At 42.9% G+C, this 26,728-nt stretch overlaps 2 protein-coding genes across 2 annotated transcripts in view; both read left to right on the plus strand.

The window, feature by feature from the left end:
* The window catches only part of DYDC1 (DPY30 domain containing 1), a 64,591-nt gene extending 45,440 nt beyond the window's left edge, over window positions 1-19,151 (plus strand). The window contains exon 7 of the mRNA XM_082425778.1: window positions 1-19,151. Within this exon, the coding sequence (XP_082281904.1) occupies window positions 1-3 (3 nt within the window). The 3' untranslated portion in view covers window positions 4-19,151.
* The window catches only part of MAT1A (methionine adenosyltransferase 1A), a 17,484-nt gene continuing 9,723 nt past the window's right edge, over window positions 18,968-26,728 (plus strand). The window contains exons 1-3 of the mRNA XM_082425723.1: window positions 18,968-19,291; window positions 22,901-22,978; window positions 23,818-23,940. Of these exons, the coding sequence (XP_082281849.1) occupies window positions 19,198-19,291; window positions 22,901-22,978; window positions 23,818-23,940 (295 nt within the window). The 5' untranslated portion in view covers window positions 18,968-19,197. The remainder of the gene's footprint in view (window positions 19,292-22,900; window positions 22,979-23,817; window positions 23,941-26,728) is intronic.

Genomic DNA, 26,728 nt, shown 5'->3' on the forward strand with positions numbered 1-26,728 from the left:
TGACATGCTGTCCTGGTAAACCAAGGTCTGTCTGTCAGACCACCTTCCCAGAGAATGTATCACGGACCACATCCCTGGTATTCTGACACAATGTCCTGTTGAAACAGGTAAGGACGAAATGTGTGAGAGCTTCTCTGGGGCAGTGGTTCTGAAACTCGAGCATGCATCAGAACCTTCTGGAGGACTTTTTAGAATGCACCCCCAGTAAGGCAGTTAAGTCTGGGCTGGGGCTGGAGAATTTGCATTTTCCCTGATGATTAATGAGGTTACAGATCTTTTCATGTTTATTGCACAATGGGTTTGCTCTTCTGGGAGTTGCTTGTTCATATTGTTTGCTTATGTTTGTTATTGATTTATTTGTCTTTTTCTTATTGATTTTCTTTGTTGGTTGTATGTGTTGGGAAATCTCTCAGTTGATGGGTTGCCTTTTAACTTGGTTTATGGTGTTTATTGTTAGGCAGAAATGTTGTTTTATTTTAGTTAACTGTACCTTTTTTTCCATTCATGTTTTGTGCTTTTTTTGGTCTTTTGTTTAACAAATTAATGAAGCATTATTAATTCTGAAAAACTTATAAGATGCCCAGTCTGATTTAAGGATTATCTTTAAAAATTATTTCCATGTATTTTAACTTAGATTTTTTCAAATTAATTTCCTTCAAGTATAATCAGTAATCAAACCGACAATTTAAAAATCAGGCTAGGGACTTCCCTGGAGGTCCAGTGGTTAAGACTCTGTGCTTCCAATGCAGGGACGTGGATTTGATCCCTGGTTGGGGAACTGGGACCCCACATGCTGCACGGTGTGGCAAAAAAAAAATCAGGTTAAAGCATGATTTTACCAGTTATACTGAATAATAAAAACAATTCTAGTTTGTAACTTGTCCATTGATGATATTGCTGAAATGATATTTTAAGTGCTAAAAATGAGCTTATTGCCGTTTAAACTTACTACTTCCACCACTGCTAATACTTTTGGCCATTTTATTTGATGATTAAACAGTTTTTCCAAGGAGAAAGGGAGAAGAGCTTTGGAATCAGAGGACTCCAAAGTATAAGTTAGTGTAGGAGAAGTTACCAGGTAGGAGGGGTGTGGTGTGTGACTTCCAGGCTGGTGGCAGTTGGCTGATGCGATTTTCCATGTCACAAGAAATGCTTGCCTACTCCAGAATGTCCCCTGTGTGGCTACACTGGCCGGAGCAGCACCAACTAGATATTTATTTGCATCAACATGATTTTGAAATTCAGTTTTCTCTGATGTTACTGGCTCATTCATTCAAAAGGAAGAGAGCACTTACTATGCGCCAGGCATGGTATGCAAGATGCTTTGCAGTATGTCTACTCCCTTTGTAAGGCAGGGATTATCCTTATTTTACAGAGGCAGAAATGGAAGTTCAGAGAGTTTTTAAAGCTTCTGAGACTCGCACAGCTAATCATTGAGAGAGCAGAGATGCAAACCCACATTTCTCTGACTTTAGAACTTTCTTGCTACCACTGTGTTCTCTCAGTAACATTCTATCTGAGCCCACTGTTTGTAGGCATTATTAGCTATTCATACTTTAGTGTGACTACTTTGCTAAATATTAAGCAGGTTATTCTGCAGAACCATGAAACCTAGCTGAATTGGATATACTGTGGGAATAGATGAGCAGGTGGGCTGTCACTGGAGGCTTTGAACTTGGCCATAACACCTTCTTAGAGCCTGAAATACTGGTACCCAAGGCCAGACAGGAGGAGGTTCACTTGCTTTGTCCTTTTTCCTAGGGTAGTGCTTCTCAAATTTTAATTTCTTATAAATTAATGGGGGAGAGGGGATTCTGTTAAAGTGTTGATTCTAATTTCCGAGTCTAGGATGGAGCCCCACATTCTGCATTTCTCACAAGTGGGCAGGTGATGCTGAGGCTGCTCGTTAGGGAACCACACTGAATAACAAAGGCCAAAGTTATACTCAGAAGGTGTGTGTGGAGGAGAACGGACTGGAGAAGAAAGAAAATGTGTTTGGTAGGCACATGGGTCGCTGGAGGAGTTTGAGGGCCGAGCAGCAGTGCAGCAGTTTTAAGGAAGGTGATGGAGGCTGCCGCCTGGGTGGGGGATGATGGGGGAGGTGGGTGGTGGGCACTGTGCCTGCAGTGCCTTTAGTTCATGCTGTAGGTTCAGAGCCCAGGCTGAGCACAGTGTCACTTGCTCCATTATGGTGTCTGGTGATTCACTGGACATGGTGCTGCAGTACAAGTGATCCTTATGGCTCAGAAGCCAGCAAAAGCAGATCACACTGAGCGGTGGAAGTAGAGATGTGTTTGCTTCATTGTCCAAGGACCCTTTGGTGTAATTCTGGAGTATTCAATAGCAAGCTTTCTGCATTTGAGGCTGAGAAAGGCTTTTTTCCTGAGCTCTGGTAGCAGAAAGTATTACAGTAGCTGGCAGCAGCTAAATAAGTAACCACACTTTGTGGGTAATTACTTTTTTATTATCTTGAATTAGGAAAAAAATGAAGCATTTTTAACTGGCAGCACAGTGTGGGAAAAGGAGAGAATATTTGGAGTTGGAAGGACTGAGTTTGAGTATGGTGTGACTTACCAGTTGTGTAACCCAAAATAAATCACCGAATCTCTCTGGGCCTGGGCTTCCTCCTCTGTTAAATGGGGACAGTACCCTGCTGAGTCATTGTGAGAGCTGACTGAGCTGACACTTGCAGGGCTGCTTTGTAAACCGCAAGACTTTCTATATGTATTTATTAATATGGAAAATTGGCATCAGAGACATCAGAGACAGAGTAGGAATGGGAGGCTGCTTCCACATAGGTTTGTGGGGTTTTTTCACACAGGTTTTTTTTTTTTTTTTTTAATTGAAGTATAGTTGATTTACAGTGTTGTGCCAGTCTCTGCTGTATAGCAGAGTGACTTAGTTATACACATCTTTACATTCTTTTTTATATTCTTTTCCATTATGGTTTATCCCGGGAGATTGGATGTAGTTCCCTGTGCTATACAGTAGGACCTTGTTGTTTATCCATTCTAAATGTAATAGTTTGCATTCACAAAGGTTTTTAAAATCTGTTTTTAGCCCCCCAAATGAGATAATTTTATAGACATTTCAAAACATGAAATACTTCTGACCAAATTTTATTTATTTTTGTATTGGAGGGTCAGTTTGGCCTAAATTACCTAAATAATTATTTTAGTTTCTTATGCCATTTAAAATATTTAGACCTCAACAACACTATTCATTTATATAAAAATATTTTCTACAGTAAACAAGAGAAGGGCAAAATATCAAGAGAAGACTAAATCCAGATGACTTCATGACTGTAATTTTCTTTCTCTACAATTTTTGCCTCTAAAATGTTCACCCTCCCTGTTTGGGTGTTTGAGATGGGGATTTGTTTAGTGAAGAAACTGTATTCTGGGAAAAAGGTGACGACTTCTGTCTCTGCCATACCCTTTGGCTGTATTGTGAAACCGTAGGTCAACGATTTAACTCCATTAAGTAAATTGTGGACTGAGGTCATATAGTTCACTGTCAATCCATACACTTCCCAGATTTCCCACCAGTGTTGATGAGTTTATGGTGAGTTGACTTAGAGGGAAGGACATGATATTTTAAATTTTTATAAATGTAATAAGGTCAATTGGGATAACCTTCAGTTTTAATTTATTTTTTAAAATTTTTATCAGAGTATAGTTGCTTTACAATGTTGTGTTAGCTTCTACTGTACAGCAAAGTGAATCAGCTATACGTATACATATATCCCCTCTTTTTTGGATTTCCTTCCCATTTAGGTCACCACAGAGCACTGAGTAGAATTCCTTGTGCTATACAGTAGGTTCTCATTAGTTATCTGTTTTCTACATAGTATCAATAGTGTATATATTTAACCTTTCCTTGTGCTATACAGTAGGTTCTCATTAGGTATCTATTTTCTACATAATATCAAAAGTGTATATATTTAACCTTTCCTTGTGCTATACAGCAGGTTCTCATTAGGTATCTATTTTCTACATAGTATCAATAGTGTATATATATAACCTTCAGTTTTTAAAATAAAACTGATTTATAATGACTGGCTACGGCCATGATGATTCTATTTCAAGATGGAAGTTATGTGCATACGTGTAGTCTTTAGGGGTAAGCTGACAGATGTCTAGATACATCCTAGCTATCTTCTAAGTTTAGAGTTGAGAGGTGATGGCTAATTCCTTGAAACCATGTATAGTATATTTAACATTCATATTGATTGCTGTGAATTGATTCATAGATTTGACTCAATGTTTTTCTACTTTAAAAATACTAAGTCATTCTACAGCAAAGCTATTTTTAGCCCAGCAGAGAACTCCGTAGAAGCACTCTGAATTCGTGATTCCCTAACAACAATTGGGCTTGTGTAGTCCGCCCCTTCCTTCCCTCCACCAAGTTTACGCTGAGTTGGGAGATCAGCTGGCCAATCATATGCTGCTCTTCCATCCCACCCAACTTCCTGCTTTTTCCTCCGAAATTACTGGCTAATTTAAACACACCCATGTTGCCTCCATTTTTACTTCAGTTGGATATTTACCTTGGCGAGTGTGTTTGCTTACATAAAAAAGAGTAGTGTTTACTTCGTGATAACAAGAACCTTCAGAATATTGCTTTTTTTTAATATAGAATCACATATTTATAGAAATCCTTACAGAAATGGCCTTTTCAGGGTGTGGGGTTATTTTCATATTTTATATCTGTAAAGACTGCTTAAACTTTCTGGAGGCTCATTTAATTAATACATCCTGACCTGTTGAGTAAGACCTGGGGAATGACGTAAAGGCAGATACACTAGCGTTTGCAGGGTAGGAGACTGACACAGGTCCCTGAGAGCACCCAGTCCTCTCCAGAGCGCCAGCACGCACTCACCTCCTGGCAGGGTCTGACTCATCCTGGGAGCACACAGTGCTTGTGTTTATTGTCGTTACTCCTCTACTCTGGCATCCCATGCACTCATCCAGGTCAGACGCTTGGAAGTCATCCCTGAACCCTCCCACCCTTTTGCTTCCTACATCCAGTGAGGTGTCAAATCCCACTTCTGCTTTCCGCCTATGCCATGTAATCTCTCTGCCTCCGGGGCAGCCCTCTCTAGTCTGGTCACCATAGAACAATAGCAGCAGCTGGCAAAATGGTTTCTGTAAAAGTCTGCGTCTGATCATATGCCCCATCCATGCACATCTTTTGCTTGAAACCCTTCACCGGCTTCCCCTTGTCATCAAGAAAAAGTCTAAACTCCTTATAGGACCCACAGAGCCCTTCATGATCTGGCCTCTGCCACCACCTCTAGTCTCCTCTCTGACAGCGCCCAGCCCACGCCCCAGTGTCACTGAACCGCTTGAAAAATCATGAAGGCTTCACACTCTCTCTAGCTTGTGGGTCTCGGTAAATGTTCTTCCCGTTGCCTGGAACATTTTCTCCCAGTGTCTCCTGGAATATCTATGTTTGTCCTTACTGTGGAGGGCCTACCCTATTCCTGATATACAGTAGGTGTTTAGTTCATGTGCAAAGAAAGAATGTGTGGCGTGTGAGCATGGGAGGAGGGTGGATGCGTGGATCCCTGTGTAGCTGAGGTGGAGCCTGTCCTGGTCATGCTGCCCAGCTGCCTTCCTGCCACTGCTGAGACTGCACCCAGGAAGGCATGTTGCTTCCTCTCCATGTCTTGTCCCTAGCACAGTCTGGCTTGCAGAGAGCCAACAGCTAGCCTGGCCTTCTGGTGTAAGCCTAGACTCAAAGTAATTGTTCCTGCTAAGGCCAGGGGCTAGGCTGCCTGCTAGGGATTTGCCTTATTTGGCTGCAGAACTGCCTATTACTCCTCTTTGGAAATCCTGCTCTTTGATTGTCAGTTGACAGATTGTATGGTCTTCAGCCTGGGCTTTTAACTTCTCATAGATTTTTCTTCTACAGTGAAGACTCAAGAAGATAATTTTTTTTTTTTTAATCACCTGGTAGAGGTATTTTTTTTTTTTTGAAGTTTTAATTTATTGATTGATTGATTGCTTGACTGCTATGTTGGGTCTTCGTTTCTGTGCTAGGGCTTTCTCCAGTTGTGGCAAGCGGGGGCCACTCTTCATCGTGGTGCACGGGCCTCTCACCATCGCGACCTCTCTTGTTGCGGAGCACAGGCTCCAGACGTGCAGGCTCAGCAGTTGTGGCTCACGGGTCTAGTTGCTCCACGGCATGTGGGATCTTCCCAGACCAGGGCGCGAACCCGTGTCCCCTGCATTAGCAGGCAGACTCCCAACCACTGCGCCACCAGGGAAGCCCTGAAGATAATTTTTAATTTTGAAAGTGGTGACTTTTTTTCTGTGGCTTGGCAACCACTTATTATTATTTTTCATTTTCTGCTGCAAACTCCTTGATGGCAGGAATCGTGCTGGGTTTTGTTTTGCTGTTTGTATCTCCAGAGAATAGACTAGTGCCTGGGACATGACATAGTAGGTGCTCAGTAAATAATTCAGTGAGTAATGTGAATGAACATAAGAGTGAAGGAGCCAAGGTAAATATTTAGTTTAAAAAAATTTTTAGAACACTTTTTAAAAAAATAAATTTATTTATTTTATTTTTATCTGTGTTGGGTCTTCGTTGCTGCACGTGGGCTTTCTCTAGTTGTGGCGAGCGGGGGCTACTCTCTGTTGCCATGCACAGGCTTCTCATTGCAATGGCTTCTCTTGTTGTGGAGCATGGGGTCTAGGCGCATGGGGTTCAGTAGTTGTGGCACAAGGGCTCAGTAGTTGTGGCTCATGGGCTCTAGAGTGCAGGCTCAGTAGTTGTGGCACACGGGCTTAGTTGCTCCGCGGCATGTGGGATCTTCCCCGGGCCAGGGATTGAACCTGTGTCCCCTGCATTGGCAGGTGGATTTTTAACCACTGCGCCACCAGGGAAGTCCCTAGAACACTTCTGGATTTACGGAATTATTGCAAAGTTAGTACAGAGTTTCTGTGTATTCTGAACCCTGTTTCCCCTATTATTAGCATCTTACAGTGTTATTGGATCTCTTTCTGAGCTCTTCCCTCGGTGATCTTTCCAGTTTTTTCCCCACTCTGGGCCTCCCCTTTTTGGTCTTTTGTCCAGAACGCTGGGTTTCAGTTACCCCACTCTGCTGTACACTTTGTAGGCTAAGCCTGTATCTGAAGCCAATTGGCAGAAGATACACAGAGAAAAAACAACAGGGATTGGTTCCACTTTCTTGGGATCACAGCTTCTCCATTCAGAGAGAAAGTTTCCCCTCCCTCAGAATTTTAGTTGTCCGCGGGCCTCCACTGCCAATTTTGTCACCATGGAATTGTCTGGGGGCTGCGGCTCAAGAGAGTGGAAAAAAGAAAAAGAAACCCAAAGGATTTCCCTCCACTCTTGCAAACTTAGGAATCCCCGTTCCTGCTCTTGATCAAGTCAATAAAAGGGCCTCTCCCAGAGCTTTCTCTGTGTGGGCCCTGGCACCCACTTCTGAGTTTTGCACTGCCTTGGGTCTAGGATACAGGAAGGGGAAAAAAAGGGAACCTCACTGCCTTTTTGGTCTCTTCCCCTATTTGCCTACTACTGTTTACTTTTCAGAATCCTCAAACAGCTACTCCATGCATTCTGTCCAGATGTTATAGCTGCATTCAGTGGGAGAGACAGGGGGAGTGTGCTTATCATGCTTATTCCATCTTGTCTGGAACTAGAACTCGACAGGTTTAATTAACTCTCAAATTTTTATCTAAGTAACACATACAGGGGACTATACCTATATAGATATATGGATATATTTCCTTCAAGAGAAAATATACCAGTGTATGAACTATGCTCATCAACCTATGAGTGGAAGGATGTACTATATTATTTTTCTTTTCTGTATTTTCTAAAAATTTCCCACAGTTACCATAAATTACACCATAATAAAACTCAACTTTTTTTTTTAAAGAAGCCTAATACAATTGAACCTTGTAATTAGAACCTCACAGCACCATTTAATATGAAACATTTTGCTTTTATTTCAGTATGAGAAACCAGCCTAAGAAAGCCCAGAGGTTTGGGGATGTTGTATTGCTTTCTAGTTTTGGAAACATTTTGCTTATGCCAGTATCAGATACTGTTTTGATTGCTGTAGCTTTGTAGTAAGTTTTGAAATTTGGGAAATGTGAGTCCTCCGACCTCATTTTTCTTTTTCAAGATTGTTTTGGCTATTTGAGATCCTTTTCAATTCCGTATTAATTTTAAGATAAGCTTTTACATTTCTGCAAAAGAGGCCTCTGGGATTTTGATAGAGATTGCATTGAATCTGTAGATTGCTTTGGGTAGCATTGCCATCGTAACAGTTTGTTTTCCAACCCATGAATATGAGATGTCTTTCCATTTACTTAGGATTTTTAAAATTTATTTCAGCAATTTTTAGTAGTTTTCCAGTGTAAAAATCTTGAACCTCCTTAAATTTTTCTAATTATTTTATTCTTTCTGATGCTATTATAAATGGAATTGTTTTTTTTTTTAATTAATTTATTTGTTTTTGGCTGCATTGGGTCTTTGTTGCGGTGCGTGGGCTTCTCATTGGGGTGGCTTCTCTTTTTTTTTTTTAACATCTTTATTGAAGTATAATTGCTTTACAATGGTGTGTTAGTTTCTGCTGTATAAAAAAGTGAGTCAGCTATATGTATACATATATCCCCATATCCTGTCCCTCTTGCGTCTCCTTCCCACCCTCCCTATCCCACCCCTCTGTGAGGTGGCTTCTCTTGTTGCAGAGCACAGGCTCTAGGCTTATGGGCTTCGTAGTTGTGGCACACGGGCTTCAGTAGTTGTGGCTTGTGGGCTCTAGAGCACAGGCTCAGTAGTTGTGGTGCACAGGCTTAGTTGCTCCATGGCATGTGGGATCTTCCCAGACCATGGCTCGAACCCATGTCCCCTACATTGGCAGGCAGATTCTCAACCACTGCACCACCAGGGAAACCCTGGAATTGTTTTCTTAATTTCCTTTTCACATTGTTCATTGATCATGTATAGAAATACAACTGATTTTTGTGTGTTGATCATGTACCCCAAAGCTTTGCTGAATTAGTTTATAAGCTCTAATAGTTTACTTTTGTGTGGATTCCTTAGGATTTTCTATATGCAAGATCATGTTATCTGCAAATAGAGGTAGTTTTAGTTCTTTCTCTCCAATTTCAGTGCCTTTTATTTCTTTTTCCTGCCCATTTGCTCTGGCTAGAACTTCCAGTACAGTGTTGAATAGAAGTGGTGAAATGGGCATCCTTCTCTTGTTCCTGATCTTGGGGGGTGGGGGGGAAGCTTTCAGTTATTCACCTTTGAGTATAACGTGAGCTGTAGGTTTTCCATAAATGCCGTTTATCATGTTGAGGAAGTTCCTTCTAGTCCAAGTTTGTTTAGTGTTTTTATCATGTAAGACAGTTGGATTTTCCAGATGCTTTTCTTGTATCAAATGAGATGATCATGTGTTTTTTCCCCCTTCATTCTATCACTATAGTGTATTACACTGATTTTCATATTTTAGTCACCTTTGCATTCCTGGGATAAATCATCTTTGGTCATGATGTGTAATTCTCTTAATATGTTGCTGGAACTTGTTTGCTATTATTTTGTTGAGGACTCTTTCATCTATATTCATAAGGAAATACAGTATTGGTCTGTAGTTCTTTTCTGATGTCTTTGTCTGGCTTTGGTTTCAGTGTAATGCTGGCCAAATAGAATGAGTTAGGAAATGTTGCCTCCTCTTTTATTTTTTGGAAGAGTTTGAGAGGATTAGTATTAATTATTCTTTAATTAAGGATTTGGGGACTTTACCAGTGAAATCATCTGGATCTGGGCTTTTCATTATTGGAAGGTTTTTGATTGGTGATCCAATCTCTTGACTTGTTATAGTTCTTTTCAGATTTTCTATTTCTTTTTGAGTCAGTTTTTGTAGTTCATATGTTTCTAGAAATTTGTGCATTTCTTCTAGGTTATCTAATTGACTTAGAATTGTTCATGTATACTCTTATAATCCCTTTTATTTTCTTAAGGTCTGTACTAATGTCACCAACTTTATTTCTGCTTTTAATAATTTCAGTCTTCTCTTTGTTGTCTTTTGGTCCATTGAGCTCAATGTTTATCAATTTTGTTGATTTTTCAAAGAAGTAACTTTTCATTTTGTTGATTCTATTTTTTCCTAGTGTCTATTTCATTTATCTCTGTTCTAATTTCTATTATGTTATCCCTCTGCTAGCTTTGGGTTTAACATGTTCTTTTTTTCCTAGGCTTTTAAGGTGTAAAATTAAGTTATTGGTTTGGGATCTTTTAAAAAATATATAAGCATTTACAGCTATAAATTTCACTCTGAGCACTGCTTTTGCTGCATAACATAAATTTTATAATGTTTATTTTCCTTCATATCAATGTATTTTCTAATTTCATTTATAATTTCTTTTTGATTCATTTTTGAATCAAGATTGTGCAGGTTAATTTTCATGTTTTTGTGAATTTTCTAGTTTTCCTCCTGTTACTGATGTTTATCTTCATTCCATTGTGGTCAAAGAAGATACTTTGTATGAATTCAGTCTTTTCAAATTTATTGAGAGTTTTGTCACCTAATATATGGTCTATTCTGGAGAATGTTCCATGTGCGGTTGAGAAGAATCTATATTCTGTTTTCAGGGGGACTTTTCTATATGCATCAGTTAGGTCTAGTTGGTCTATAGTGTTGTTCAAGTCCTCTGTTTCCTTATTGATCTTCTGTATAATTATTCTGTCCATTATTGAAAATGGAATATTGAAATCTCCAACTATTTCTACCTTCAATTCTGTCAGTTTTTGCTCTATGTATTTTGGTGCTCTGTTGTTAGGTGTGTATATGTTTATATTGGTTGTATCTTCTCAATGGATTTATCCTTTTATCAATATATAAAGTCATTATTTTGTAACAATTTTTGACTTAAATTCTATTTTGTCTGATATTAGGTTAGCCATCCTAGCTCTCTTCTGGCTATTTGTGTAGAATATCTTTTTCCATCCTTTCACTTTCAATCTATTTGTGTATTTGGATCTAAAGTGAGTCTCTTATAACAGTATATAGTTGGATCATGTTTTGTTTTTAATACATTCTGCCTTTTAATTGTAGAGTTTAATTCATTTATATTTAAAATAATTGTGGATGAGAAAGGACTTCAGCCATTTTGCTGTTTCTTTTTCTGTATATACTTTAGGGTTTTTATTTTTCCTTAGTGCTTACCTTACTGGATTTTTTCCTTAGTGGATTACAGTTAACATCTTAAATTCATAGCAATCAAGTTTGAATTAATACCAACACAGTTTCAATAGTATACAGAGACACTGCTCAGCTGGTCTCCCCTGTCATGTTTATTGTCCCTGATTGCAACTTTATACATACTGTGTCCATTAACAAAGATTTATAATTGTTTTATACATTTGTCTTTTAAATACAAAAAGAGTTATGAAAGAAAAATCCAATAATACTACCTTTTATGTTTACCTGTGTACCTGTGTATGTACCATTGTTCTTTCTTTCTTCGTGTGGCTTTGAGTTACTGTCTACTGTCCTTTAATTTCAGCCCAAAAGCCTCCCTTTAGCATTCCATATAGGGCATGTCTACTGTGACAAACTCCCTCAGTTTTTATTTATCTGAATGTCTTAATTTCCCCTTCATTTTTGAAGGATAATTTTGTTGGATGTAGAATTCTTGGTTGACAGGTTTTCTATTTTTCCTTTCAATACTTTAAATATGTTATCTCATTGCCTTCTGGCTTCCACAGTTTCTGAAGAGAAATTGGCTGTTAATACTATAGAAGATTCCTTGTATGTCATGAGATGCCTCTCTTGCTGCTTTCAAGAATCTCTCTCTGTCTGTCCTTCAGAAGTTTGACTATAATGTGTGTCAGTGTGGATCTCTTTGATTTTATCCTGCTTAGATTTTGTTGAGAATCTTGAATCTGTAAATTTGAGTCTTTCACCAAATTTGGGAATTTTTTAGGCATTATTTCTTCAAGTATTCTTTCTGCCCTTTTCTCTCTCTCCTATCCCTGTGAGATTCCCATATGCATATGTTGTTAAACTTGATGGTATCCTACATGCTTCTCTGACTCTGTTCATTTTTCTTTATTCTTTCCTATTTCTGCTTCTCAAACTGAACAGTCTCAGTTGGCCTATCTTTATATTCACTGACTCTTTTGTCTGCCTGAATCTGCTGTTGAACCTCTTTAATGAATTCTTGATTTCTATTATTATACTTTTCAGCTTCAAAATTCCTAGTTGGTTCATTTTTATCATTTTTATCACTTTATTGATATTCTGTGTTTGGTGAGACACCATGCTGGCTTCCTTTAATTTTTTTGTCTGTGGTTCCTTTATACCTTTGAGAATATATGACAGTTGATTTTAAATCTTAGTCTAGTAAGTGCAATGCATGGGCTTCCTCAGGGACAGTTTCTATTAGTTTCTTTTTTTTCCTCCTTGCATATGGGCTATACTTTTTTGTTTCTTTGCATGCCTGGTAATTTTTTGTTGAAAAATGGACATTTTGAATATTATAATGTGGCAACTCTGGAATAAGATTCTCTTCTCCCTGGCATTTGCTGTTGCCATTTGTTGTGGGTCACTGTTGTTTGTTTAATACTTTTCTGAACTATTTTGTATTCTTTTGTTGTGTGTGGCCAATGAAGTCTGTGTTCCATTAACTTAGTGGTTAGCTAGTGTTTTGACAACGTTTCCTTATATACCTGGATCCTAGAAAAAAAGAAAATACTCTCCCAGTCTTTGCAGAGTGCCTCCATGTTAGGGAATTCTTCAGTGCTTAGTTAGGCCATCTACAACTCTGCCTTACCCTTGACTTCCTGTTTTTGGGACCCTGAAGTTCAGCCACAGGTGAGAACTTAGGGTCTTCTCAGGCCTATTCTGAGGATCTGTCTGGCTCTGGTCATGTTCTTGGCCTTCTTGATTCCCTGGTATACATGGTAGCTTTAAAAATCTCTTATTCCCCATATATCTCTTTCCCCAACCTCTTCCTTTCCAGGCTTTTGGTCTATTCTTGCTTGTCCCAAGTGTCATCCTTTGCCTCAGTCTGCTGTGGCCAACACTTTTGCCTTGAAATGCCTTCTGCAAATGCCATCTGGGAAGCTGCCTTTTCCTGTCAGATGGAACCTCCCATTTTCTTGCTTCTCTGCAGGGCTACTTACTGCTCTGAATCCCAGCTCCTGACCTCCCTGGCTTCCCAGCCCTCTACCTCCCTGCCCAGTTATCCCCACCCCTCAGGTGGAGTCAGAGCAGTATACAAACTCTAATTAATGCTGTGGCTTCTTGGCTGTGAAGTCTCCCCACCTGCCCCCCCAGAGCCTCCCTTTCTCTCTGCTGCCTTTTAAAATCCTGTAATTCCTTTGGGGTCTAGCTCAGGTTCTGCTTTTTCCACGAAGTCTCTCCACATTTCTTTCTTCCTTTTCAGAATAGCTGTTATATATGGGGTGCTTATTTGGACTTTTTACTGGATGAAGCTCACATAGTGCTGAAATTACCGAAAAATTTTTAAATGTACAGTCTGAGTCAGTTTTTTTTTAATTGAAGTATAGATTATTTACAATGTTATTAGTTTTAGCTGTACAACATAGTGATTCAATATTTTTATAGATTATGCTCCATTTAAAATTAGTATAAAATATTGGCTATATTCCCTGTGTCATAAATTACATCCTTGTATCTTATTTATTTTATACCTAGTAGTTTGTACCTCTTAATCTCCTTCTTCTATCTTGCCCCTCCCCCCTTCTCCCCACTGGTAGTGACTAGTTTGTTCTCTATATCTATGAGTCTGTTTCTGTTTTGTTATATTCATTTGTTTTATGTTTTAGATTCCACATATGTGTGAAAACATACAGTGTTTGTCTTTCTCTGTCTGACTTACTTCACTAAGGATGATACGCTCCAGATCCATCCATGTTGTTGAAAATGGCAGTTTCATTCTTCTTTATGGCTGAATAATATTCCATTGTGCATGTGTATGTATATATATATGTGTATATGTGTGTGTGTGTGTGTGTGTGTGTGTATAATATATATACACACACACCCCACATCGTTTTTTCTTTTTTTAAATTAATTAATTAATTAATTAACTGATTTTTGGCTGCTTTGGGTCTTTGTTGCTGTGCACAGGCTTTCTCTAGTTGTGGCGAGTGGGGGCTACTCTTCATTGTGGCGTGCAGGCTTCTCCTTGTGGTGGCTTCTCTTGTTGTGGAGCACGGGCTCTAGGCATGTGGGCTTCGGTAGTTGTGGCTCTTGGGCTCAGCAGTTGTGGCTTGTGGGCTCTAGAGCACAGGCTCAGTAGTTGTGGCACACGGCCTTAGTTGCTCCGGGATCTTCCCAGACCAGCACTCGAACCCGTGTCCCCTGCATTGGCAGGCGGATTCTTAACCACTGCACCACCAGGGAAGTCCCCACATCTTTTCTATTCATCTGTTGATGGACACGTAGGTTGCTTCCACATCTTGGCTATTGTAAATAATGCTGCTATAAATGTTAAGGTGCATATATCTTTTTGCATTAGTGTTTTTGTTTTCTTTGGATACATACCCAGGAGTAGAATTGCTGGATCATATGGTAGCTCTGTTTTCTTTCTTTTTTTCTTCCTTTCTTTCTTTTTTCTGAGGAACCTCCATACTGTTTTCCCTAGTGGCTGTACCAATTTACATTCCCACCAACAGTGTAGGAGGGCTCCCTTTTCTCCACACCCTCTCCAGCATTTGTTATTTGTAGACTTTTTAATGATGACCTTTCTGACTGGTGTGAGGTGGTACCTCATTGTAGTTTTGATTTGCACTTTTCTAATAATCAGCAGTGTTAGGCATCTTTTCAAGTGCCTGTTGGACATCTGTATGTCTTCTTTGGAAAAATGTCTATTCGGGTCTTCTGCCCATTTTTAAATCAGGTTGTTTGTTTTTTGGTTATTGAATTATAAGAGCTCTTTATATATTTTGGATATTAACCCCTTATCAAACATATCATTTGCAAATATCTTCTCCCATTCAGTAGATTGTCCTTTCATTTTGTTGATAGCTTCCTTTGATGTGCAAAAACTTTTGAATTTAATTAGGTTCCATTTGTTTATTTTTGCTTTTGTTTCCCTTGCCTGAGGAGACAGATCCAAAAAAATATTGTTAAGACTTATGTCAGAGAGTGTACTGCCTATGTTTTCTTCTAGGATTTTTATGGTTTTCAGTCTTACATTTAGGTCTTTAGTTCATTTTGAGTTTATTTTTGTATATGATGTGAGAAAATGTTCTAATTTCATTCTTTTACATGTAGCTGTGTTATGCAATCCCTATCAAAATACCTACAATGTTTTTCACAGAACTAGAACAAATAATCCTAAAATTTGTATGGAACCACAAAAGACCCCAAATAACAAAGGCAATCTTGAGAAGAAAGAACAAAGCTAGAGGTGTCATGCTCCCTGACTTCAGACTATACTACAAAGCTATAGTAATCAAAACAGTATGGTTATGGCACAAAAATAGACACATAGATCAGTGGAACAGAATAGAGAGCTCAGAAACAAACCCACACACATATGATCAATTAATCTATGACAAAGGAGGCAAAAATATACAATGTGGAAAAGACAGCCTCTTCAATAAGTGGTGTTGAGTCAGTTTTACCTTTTTTCATGAGTAAGTTATTTGTGTTCCAGGATGACATATGTGATAAAAGTTTGTGTTTAATGAGGGCAAAAGAAACAAATATTCCATGTGGTAATTATGCCATTTAAGTTAGGGGAGTTTCTCACCAAAGTTTAGAAATGTTTGCACTTAAACAGCGTTTAAGAGGTGGATGCACACTCCACTTCTGCATCAGAGTTTTAGGTCATCAAACTGCCCTTTCTTCTGCCTGTGGCATAGCCATCAGACATGGCAGTGCAGGGGCAGGCAAAGGGCACCATTGGCCAGCTGCTTTCCACTAGTTCTGCTGCCTCATGGTGTTACGTGGGATAAGGTGCCCTTAAGCTTATTCCTGAAACTGGTCAGTGTGGCTTACATATACTGTTCATTGGAAACATGGTTTTCCACTTGATATTTTACATTTAGAGATTCCTCAGGGGTAAATCTAACGGAAAGTGATATTTTCAAAGGCAAGTTTCTTCAGAGATTAGTCAGCAGAGTTTTAGAGTTGAAGGTTGCTACATGGAAGTGAGACCAACTCTGGGCCTTTGACACGTATTGGACTTAGGTAATCAGTGGGGCTGGGTCGGGGGACATTAGGACAATTCATGCGTAAGGGAGAACGGGACAGTCTTTGCGTAAGGGAGGCTTTGAGTTTATGATAGCAGATTAGGGCTATGTAGTTCTTGTAGGTTCAGCTCTCTAAGTAATTATGTCATTGCCAAGGTCTGCCAATTATATCTGAAGGGGGCAGATTGATGCTGCTGTTTTAACTCTTCGTTGAAGTGCTATTTCTTTTCTCTAACTGGGTAAAATTTATTACAAAAGGGAAATCTTTGGTCTAGTTCAGCATTGCCAGGCCCTTGCATTTTGTTTTTTTATAAAAGGATGCCAGTGATTAGTATCTTCTCCGCAGCATTATGGTAACACTAAATAATTAGAGAAGTTGAAAATATCCAGCCATTGGGGAATGAGTGGTTAAATAATTTACGGTATATCCTCATTGTGAGATACTAGTCAAGTGCTAAAAATGAGGTCTGCCTATATGTTGAGATGTAAAAAGTGGACCATAGTATATTGTGAAAAGCAAGATGCAAATAACATGTATACGGTGAGCTATTTTTATTTTTTCAGAAGAAAATCATGTACATGTACGTAGAAGGTGCTTAGGTAATATTTTATTAAACCCTTGTTGTGTGCTAGCACTATGCTCAATACTCAGCATACCCATGTGATCTCTTGTAGTTCTGACAGCAATGCTCTGAGGTAGGTAATTATTTAACCTGCTTTAAAGATGAGGAAACAGCAGCCTAGAGAGTGTAGGAAGCCTACCCCAGGGTACATAGTGGGTTAGAGGCAAAACAGGACTCCAGCCCTGAAGCCTGCACTCCCAACTACTGTGTTTTGTGCACTTCTTGTTAACATTTATTTGCTGAAAGAGCGTACGGTGGCCTAGTAGTTAGTAGGGATGTCATATGAGACTCATATAAGATGGATACTCAACTAGGTGCCTTCCAGATCCTTCCCTCACTCTGCATTTATGTCCAGGCTGCAGAAGCCTCCTGCATACATTTCTGAAAGTGTGGCTTCTCCGGACAGGACATTGTCCCCTCCACCCCACCCACTCCCCCACCCCCACCCCTGCCCCACGCCTCTTCGCCCCATGATGCTGTTATTCATTTTGGAATTCAGAGGGCAGTTAGGCTGCTTTGTTTTCTGGCTTCTTGCTAGCGCTAGGAATCTGCATGACTACTTGAAACTTCATCTTGCTCTTAAAGCACATTTAGAACATAATGGCTGTAGTTGTAAATGCTACGGTAACCTAGGTCTACAGTTCACATTAAACATTAGCTCATGTTGCCTCCAAGTTTGAAACCAGTGTACCCAGAAGAAATTTACAAAAGGACAGTGATGTTGAAATATTTTAAGTGCAAACAGGAGGATTCCTGTGTGTTGACAGGGACAAGGCTATGTTGTCTAAAGTCCCTGTTTGATTCCTCATTTTCCATCCCTTCCCAGTGGCCTTTTCCTCTTTGGACCTTCTGCAGTCTTGTGACTGAGCATTCTAGCTCCCTCCTTGTTAAATGCCTCTGATTAAATGTGTATATGTAAAATCTCTTACTTTATCCCAGAGGGCATCGCTTTAATATGGTATTAATTCCCTGGAGGGATAGTACTGCCACTGTTGACCAGTTGGAAAACTCAAGATTTGGAAAAAAAAGTTTTAAATGCTCATAAGTACAGAGGGGATTTGGTTGCCAGAACTGTTCGTTGGGGCAATTGTGTCCTCCCTTTTGCTTCCCACAGTCCAGTGCTTGATGCACAAGGTTTTGGTTGATTACTTTTTATTGCGTTCTAGTGGGAACCAGTTTCTCCACCCATTCTCACTCTCTGTGATCTCAATTCCCTATTGTTCCTTGGGCCTGAGGATGCAGCTAGACCTGAGAATGGGAGGGAATGAAGTGAAAGATGCTGTCATTTAGTGTAGGAATTGGTTCAGGATATAATCCTGTCCACTTCTTTTCCTGGTCAAAGCAAAAATAATGCAGGAGTCACGTGAGCAGGATGTTTATCAAGTGTATAGGACCAATATGTAGATGTTTAATTTATCATAAAAAGCTTTGGGAAACTGGACTCTGATGATTTTCCCATAATGAATCTGCCTCTCAAGAATCCTTTTCCAAAAGTCATTGTTCTCTGTAGCCCGTCCGGATACTTTTTTAACATCTTGCTTGTGAATGTGATTGCCAGCGTCTTAGAGAAGTTGACAGTTTCTGTGATTTCTATTAGCAGAAAAATGTGGGCTCAAAAGCTTTTCCTCTAAATGAATCTGTTGTGTAACATCCAAGCTGACTCAGAATATAGGTGCATACTCTTGCCCTGAGAAGGTAGAAGAAGGGGAAGAGCCCAATTCAGACGAGGTGTGGGCGAGGAGGCAGGGCGCCCAAGAGCAAAGGCACCCTGTGCTGTAATCTCAGCCTAAACCATATCTCTGGGAAGGAGTTTTTTGCTTCCTATTTGTATCCCTGAGTAACCACAGACCCCCACCTCCAACGTGGGATGTTAACCTTGGTGCACTGAGGAGATGAGCTGCAGAGCTAAAGCAGAGTCCCAGAGGAGCTTCAGTTATGCAGAACCTATACAACCTTCTTTGCCATACATTGACCACATGCTTAGGGCTTGGGAGATGAGAGCTAAGGGCTGAAATTCCTCAAGGTAAGAAGACCCTCCCCCCCCCAGGAAGTGGACTCCTCCAATTTTCTCACATGATTATGCAGGCACTTTCACTTTTCCATATATAGGAGTCACTCAGGAGCAAGCTCTGGCCAGTTGGAGGGAGTGACACATCCCTCTCCAGTCCCTCCCTTCTCATCCCTCCGCACCTTTACTCTCACGTGCGCTCGCAGGCACTTAGGCAGAAGTGAGCCCTGTGGCTCTGCGGAGACGAGCCTGTTGGGTTTAAAGAAGGAAACAAACAAACAGACAGAACCCTCAGGCCAAGTCCCAGCGTTACAATTGTTACCTTGAAGAAGCTGAGTGGAGCAGTGTGAAGAGATGAATGGACCGGTGGATGGCTTGTGTGACCATTCTCTAAGCGAGGAAGGGGCCTTCATGTTCACTTCGGAATCTGTAGGAGAGGGGCACCCGGGTAAGTAGGTGGTCCTGGTTGGATGGTTGACCTGTACCGGGGGGGTCGCTGTTACTGAAGGCCTGGAAGACGATGTGTGTCAGTAACTATAAGGGATCTTGGCAAGAACAATGTGCAGTATTTTTTTATTCTGTTAATTTGCAGTTTTGTAAAACAGTCACTTGTTATGCAAATAATAGATTGGAAGTTAACGAAGCCGAGGCTCTGTGCCGCAGTCCCCCACCAGCATCTCCTCACAGTGGGACTGTGACAGAGGACACACGGTTGGTTGGATAAACGTATCATATGTGTAAAATGTATCATCAGGTATTAACTCTATATATAGAGATTTTTTTTTGAGTAAAGCTTTATTATCAATGAGCAGCTTAAGTCAACAGAGAATGTTCCCTCAAGCAAGACCACGGGTCACTAAGTTTTGCATGTAAAGCATGTGCAGTTTAGAAATGAACGGCAGTGCGTTCTAAATAGGGGCTGAGACAGATCTCTGGAAGAAAATTCCAGCATTTTATTGGGTCTCTGAAAGGTAGGAGGACTGTGATGTGGGGAAACGAGAGAGGCTTCCGTGAAGACCACAATGGGAGCCTCAACTTTCTGGGACAGTGGTTCCCAGGCTTCAGGGTGCATCAGCGTCACCCCACGGGCTTGTTAGAACACAACGTGCTGGGCTCCACCCCCAGAGTTTCTGATTTAGTAGATCTTGGGTGAGGCTCAAGAATTCGCAGTCTTCAGAAGTTCCCAGGCGGTGCTGCTGCTGCTGCTGAGGGAGCCACACTTTCAGGACCACTGGTCTAGGAGGACCTTGGGGGCCAGACACACGGATTTATGTATTTAAGCACCTCTTCAAAATTCCCTGGAGTATTTGAAGTTCTTGGTAAATAATCATCACCAAGTCTAACTTTTTTCATCTTCCTCATCCTTGTTCTTTCTCAGAGAGCTTTAACTTTCATACATCGTAACCCAGCTTTAGATATCTCAGTGCACTGCTCCTTCCATATGCTTCAGCCACTGGTTCTCAGCTGGGGAGGGTGTGCCCTTTTCCTGCAAGGGCATTTTGTAGTGTCTGGAACATTTTGGCTGTCACAGCTGTCGGGGGGCGGGGTGGGCGTGGGGTGAAACTGGCATTTAGTGGATAGAGGCCAGGTGTGCTTCTAAACACCCTGAATGCACAAGACCATCCCCCACAAAGAAGACATTTTCCAGCCCCAAAGGTCAGTATTGCTGTTGAGAAATCTTGGCTTAAACTGAGTTTTGTATGTAACTTAGCTCAGTTCAATGTAAATAGCATCTTTACTTCTGCACGACTTTATGAAGTTTCTAGGTTTACTGTACTCATAATCTCAGATCCATTGCTATGTCTAACATATTCTGGACAGCTCCATGGCGTATGAAAGCCATATACAGGTTAGGAGATGGCCATAGATAGGATTTGCTCCATGTGGAGGAGGTGGGTGCTTTGTCACACAGTGGCCAGTGGTCCCATTGTACACACAACAATGAGCTCAATGGACAGAGAGTGAAAATTCCAGCCAATCAGTTGGCTGTTCTGTCTACTTAATGGCAGCCCTTCAGTTTGTCTGATTCTCCTTGCGCTTGCCACTGTAAATTAGCTGTTCACGTTAAGACAGTTTCCTTGGTGGCTTTCTGCTTGTCATTCCAGTGCTGAATTCCTCTCCATCAGAAAGATAAAATTAATGCTTCTTTTTCAACTTCCAAGAAAACCAACTATTGGCTATCTTAAGACTACTAAGTGATATTGATAGAAATTTCGAAAGCCTCAAGAAACAGTTCAGAAAGGACCTCCTAAGGCATTATCTTAGTCTGTGAAGCTGTCTTAATACCCTTGCTCAACTCCAGCTTTATCCCTAATATCCCTTATCCTATTTCCCTGTGTGCCTTGGAAACATGTGACCTGTGTCGTCTAAACGAGCAGAGTCATCCATGGTCATTGTGTGAGTGGCTCCTAGGAGGCCTGATGGCTGGGTCTAAAGTGGATATTTGAGCAGCAGGAGGCCGTGATTGGTAGGGGGCTGCAGAGGCACGGACTCAGGCAAACCTAGATTTATAACCGGGATCTGCAGGAAGATCGAAAAACTCAAATATATGTTTAGTAGCAGTTTCTGAGGAAAGATTAGAGAATTCACCTTCAGGTTAACTAACATTTTAACTACAGAACTTAATGGGCATTTTCAAAAGCAGAAATGCTTGATTCTGGACCTGCATTCTTAATTTAAAAATTTAAAAAATGACAGGAGGGGCACAAGGAAATTTTGGAGGTGATGGATGTTTATTAAACCTTGACTGTGGTGATGGTAACACAAGTATGTACATATGACCAAACTTACCAAATTACATACATTAATTATATGCAGATTTTTATATGCCAATTATACCCCAATAAAGCTGGAAAAAAACTTATTAATTTACTAAGAGCAGACTCTATGGGTATTTTTGAACACTAAATGAGATGTAATATGTATAAATAGATGTCACTTTTTTTCCTGAACTTGTGAACATAACGCCAGAGCAAGAGTGGATTTTTCCACAGTGTCTACATACTCGACCACGGGGAGTCTTTTTTAAAAAATTTATTGATTTGTTTTTATTTTGGGCTGCGTTGGGTCTTCATTGCTGCGCGCGGGCTTTCTCTAGTTGCGGCGAGTGGGGGCTACTCTTCGTTGCGTTGCACGGGCTTCTCATTGTTGTGGCTTCTCTTGTTGTGGAGCACGGGCTCTAGGCGCGTGGGCTTCAGTAGTTGTGGCTCGCGGGCTCTAGAGTGCAGGCTCAGTAGTTGTGACGCACGGGCTTAGTTGCTCCGCAGCATGTGGGATCTTCCCGGGCCAGGGATCAAACCTGTGTCCCCTGCACTGGCAGGCGGATTCTTAACCACTGCGCCACCAGGGAAGCCCTAGACCATAGAGAGTCTTTAAGGCAAATCGTAGAATAAGATGAAATGCCAGCTCATGTTGAACTCTTTGTCAGTCCCACCTTGATTGAGGAGGTCAAACCCAGCTGTTAGGATATCTGGTTTTCAGGAGGCTGAGTGACGGTGGGAAGGATCTGAGAGCTGCTTGTGGAAGTATTCTGCAAAACAGCAGTGGCAGTAATGTGCAGAGGTTCTCTTACAGGATTCTTACAGGTGTAGTCCCAGAACCGGGTGTGGTATTTTCTACACAGCGCACTGCATCTTATGGAACCAGCGGTACAATGTGTCTGTCCCATCCTAGTCTGCCTCTTGGCACCTAATCTTACTGATGTCATCAGTTAGTGTTTTAACTTCTGTTTCTAGGACTTTTCTAGATGTTAGAATTAAAGGGAATATGCTGAGGAATGAGATACTTTTTAGTTAGAAGAATATGCGTGCGTGCGTGTGTGTGTGTGAATTGCTTTTTGGGGGGGATTTCTATGACTTTATATAATATACATCATCCAATATTAAGGCAGAAGTGGGAAGAAATAAAAATTTCGAAAAAATTATAATTTCTTATATTTAAAAAGTGTCCTCTTAGGTAGATTTGATATGTAAACTGACGAAATAGCTAATTATTTTAACATTTCAGTTTGCTAGGCTTCATATTCCTGTGATTCTTACACACGTTCATTCTTGTCCAGATAAGATCTGTGACCAGATCAGCGATGCAGTGCTGGATGCGCATCTCAAGCAGGACCCCAGTGCCAAGGTGGCCTGCGGTAAGAAACGCTGATCCCTCCTGCTGGAGACCTGAGTGGGCTGAGCTTGAAACCTTTGCCTGTGTTGAAGCTTTCAGCGTAGCAGAGAGCCGGGGACTTCAGAGCCTGGAGGGCTCCAGGGGTGATAGGTCTAGCCCCCTCACTTTACTGAGGGAGATCTTGGGTGCAGCTTAATCAGGGTCTTGGCCAAGGTAATGGGGTAGGGGTCCCGGCGTGGAGATTAGAGCCCCGATCTCCTCACGGTCAGCACCCTGTCCTTTCTGCTGCACAGACCCACCCTTCCCTCTCCAGGGCCACCCTAGCCCCCAGAATGAGCACTGTGGGGACCTGTGCCCCTCTGAGGGTGGACTTCGCCCTGACATCTTTACAAATAACCTGCCTTGATTCTCTGCTCAGGACCCCACACCTAAAGCCTGCAGTGGAGTTTTAGCAGTAAGGGGGCAGGAGAGGCCTCACGTATGTTGGCTGCATTCTACATTCTTTATGACCGCATACAGCCAGTGTCTCATTCTAATCCACACAGCAGTCTTATGATTATCTTCATCCAACAGCTGAGGCTGAATAAGTAGTTCAAGGTCAGGCAAGTATGCAATAATAAGTGCGAGGTATGAAAACTCAGGTGTGACCAATTCTTTCCGAACCGCAGTTCTCCGGGTGGCCTGTGAAGATGGTCAGCACTTGTGCCAGGATTTACTCTCCTTATTAGCGTCATGATTTTTCCTTCTGGAGTCCATTCCTTGTGCGGTTCCTTGCGTGTCTCTTTCTCAGCACTGTGAGAGGTCCAGGTGTGGAGCCCCCTTCGCCAGCACGTGGCCACTAACCTGTCTCCTTCCCTTCAGAGACGGTGTGTAAGACGGGCATGGTGCTGCTGTGCGGGGAGATCACCTCCATGGCCATGGTGGACTACCAGCGGGTGGTGCGGGACACCATCAAGCACATCGGCTACGACGACTCGGCCAAGGGTGAGGCCAGGGCCCCCAGGGCTGAGTCCCGCCTGAGGCTCTCCGTCTCCTGGAAGAGCAGATACCTCCCGGGGGAAGAACGCTCCTAGGCCCGCCTGCCAGGGTCCAGGGCTCACAGCCTCTGGCACAACAGTGTGGCAGCTCAGGCGGATCAGCCCCTGTCCAGCCGTGGCTGACTCTGGTCTTGTTTATGGTCCTGCCATCTCGGAAGAGGAAGAAGCTCCCAGTACAAGGAGCTGCCCTCTGTTGGGGACGTGTCCTCTGCCGGGCTCTGGGGCTGGTCTCTGTGTGCATCTTCCTACCTAACTGTTCGAGGAACTCTGCTCTGCTCCTTATGCAGATGAGGAAGTTGAAGCTTCCATATGTCAGTAACTTGTGTAAGGTGACACGGTCAGTAAGTGGCTGCCCCACCCCCCCGGTTGGGACTCCTGCACTTTCTACTAAGTTATGCTGCTTCCCCACACAGACAAAGAAGGTGACTCAGTCCAGAACGGGTGCCAAAAGCAGGCAGAGGAGACAGGCTGGCCCAGGGTAGCTCCAGTGCCAGGCAGCGTGGGAGCCTACAAGCCAGCGAAGGGACCCAGGCCCTGGCGGGAGTTGAGGAGGAGCCCTGTGATGGGGTGGGGGTGAGAGCTGGAGAGAACTGAGGGCCCTGAAGCAGACTCCCACACCTGGGACTGGGCAGGCTGGGAAGGGGCCCAGCCTGGAGGGTGTGAAAGGACAGGGTGCGAGGGCCAGATCCTAGGGCCAGTGTGCACTACGTTCTACTTATTGGTTGTTTGGGCTGACGTGTGGCATCTTTGTGGGTCAGGGCAGGCTGGGGTGACGTGCACGCATCTCCGTAAGTGAGAGAGGCTCTCTCTGCGTGCGGGCGCGGACACGCAGAAGCTCAGTGCAGCCACCTCCTGGCTCGCCCAAAGGGCTCACTTGAGCACACGAAAGCTTTGGGGGTGTATCAAGAATCGCTGGGAGGAAACCAGTGAGTACAGGTTGGTTCTCCCAGCCAGCATGCGGGGTGTCCGCGGAGGAGACGCGTCGTCCCAGAGCAGCAGCCTCCGGATGTTACCACGCAGAGCCTTCGCCCTGTTCTACCAGGAAGAGCCGACTTGTTTATGTACATTTAGACCTTATTCAAGAGCGAACCTTGCTCTGCGTTAGGCAGCAGGAACGTTTCGCCGGAGGTATAACGTCCCCTGGAAAGGGAGGAGCGGGAGCGAGCCCCCCTCTGCCTGTCAGTGCGCCTGCGCCAAGCGGGCCAGCAGGCTGCGGGCTGGGCTGCAGTCACAAGGCCCTAGGCTAGTGGCTCCCCCTGCTCTTTGCTGCACAGTTGCTGGGCTCACTGCCCTTTCCAAGCCCTCCTCCTCTCCCCTTAGTCCCCTGAACTCTGTTCTCCTGAATCACTTGGAGCCTTTAATTTTCAGCGCTAAGAAGATTTATTATTTAGACCCGGAGTGATGAGTTGAGTCCTTGGCAGCTAAAGATTGTACCCTAAAGGTTGTTCCTTGGTTTGTGCCTTCAGAAACCTGCACTGCAAACAGGGGCTGCAGAGGACAGAGGTGGCCTGATGGCTCCTGAGTGGGGGCACTGCCTGGCATTAGTGATACAGTACGAGGTGCCCGGCGGCCAGTCGGAGGCAGAGTGTGCAGTGAAGAGCTGCGGGGGTGGGGGGGACCGTCCAAGGACGTTTTCGGAGAGCTAGATGGACTTGTGGAGGGGGATGGGAGGCAGAGGAGGAGAATCCTAGGCAGAGAGCCCTAGTGGAGGTGGAAAAGGAGGTCATGTTTAAGGCTAAGCCTGAGTTCCTGTTGGCTGAGAGCTCTCAGCTGGGAAGGCCTGGCTGGAGCTGAGCAGTTTCCGGTTTACTTCCTTTGGCGGTAGGTCCCCTCTTGAAGCATGAACATAAACAATAGATTGAACCTAGGCTTTTTTGTGGTTTTGTTTGTTTTAATAAGCCCATTCTGGCCACATGGGTAGGAGGACAGACTGGAAAGGGTGACAGTCATCTTGTCACTGATACGTGTCCCTGTGGTGCGGCCTCTGCGTTTTAGCTCCTCACTTGTGTCCATCCTGTAGCTGAGCCCAGTGAGGACGAGTGTCGGGGAGATTGTGCTGTCTGCCCGGCGGCTCCCTCTCAGGGCTCCTTGGCCTGGGCTGCTGCTACCCAAGACTCCATGTCCCAGGCCCCAGCCCGCTGTCCCCACCCTGGGGGGGACCGGCCTCCATCTCTGTGCTTGAGCTTTGGGGATGGCCTGAAGGGGCCTCGGCCTCCAGAGGTGTGGTTTTTGCATTTTGCTCCAGGCCTCAGGCACATCTCGGGCTCAGGGGACTCTGGCTCTGGGAGTGTCTCTGGATAGTTCACATGCACCGTATTGTTCAGTATATTTGATGCTTGGGTTTGGCGTATGCCTGGGCTTCTGAGCGGCAGTGTTGAAAGGGCCCTTGATGTTCATTCAGTGCAGTGATTTTCCACCTGGGTCCTGGGAGGTGCCTCTGGGAGAGGCAAAGGGGGCAGGGCCGTGAGTCACCCACCTGCCCTTCAGCCAGGGCAACTGTAGCTGTTATTTGGTCTTCATACTGCTGCTCTGTGTAGGATATATATTTTTAATCAAGGTGTAATTTAATACACTGTGGAGGATTTTTTTTGACTAAAGAGTTGCACGTGATAGGATGGGAAGGATACTGACGTTCCCCGTCCTGGGCCTCAGCTCTGGGCCCAGACGGATGGTAGAGAGACCACCCACGCCGCTAAATGCCCTGTCGTGCGCCGAGCAGTCCCCCAGGAGCTCCA

Source organism: Balaenoptera physalus (assembly GCF_965194825.1).
Source record: "Balaenoptera physalus genome assembly, chromosome: 14".
In the NCBI taxonomy this organism is placed as follows: domain Eukaryota; kingdom Metazoa; phylum Chordata; class Mammalia; order Artiodactyla; family Balaenopteridae; genus Balaenoptera; species Balaenoptera physalus.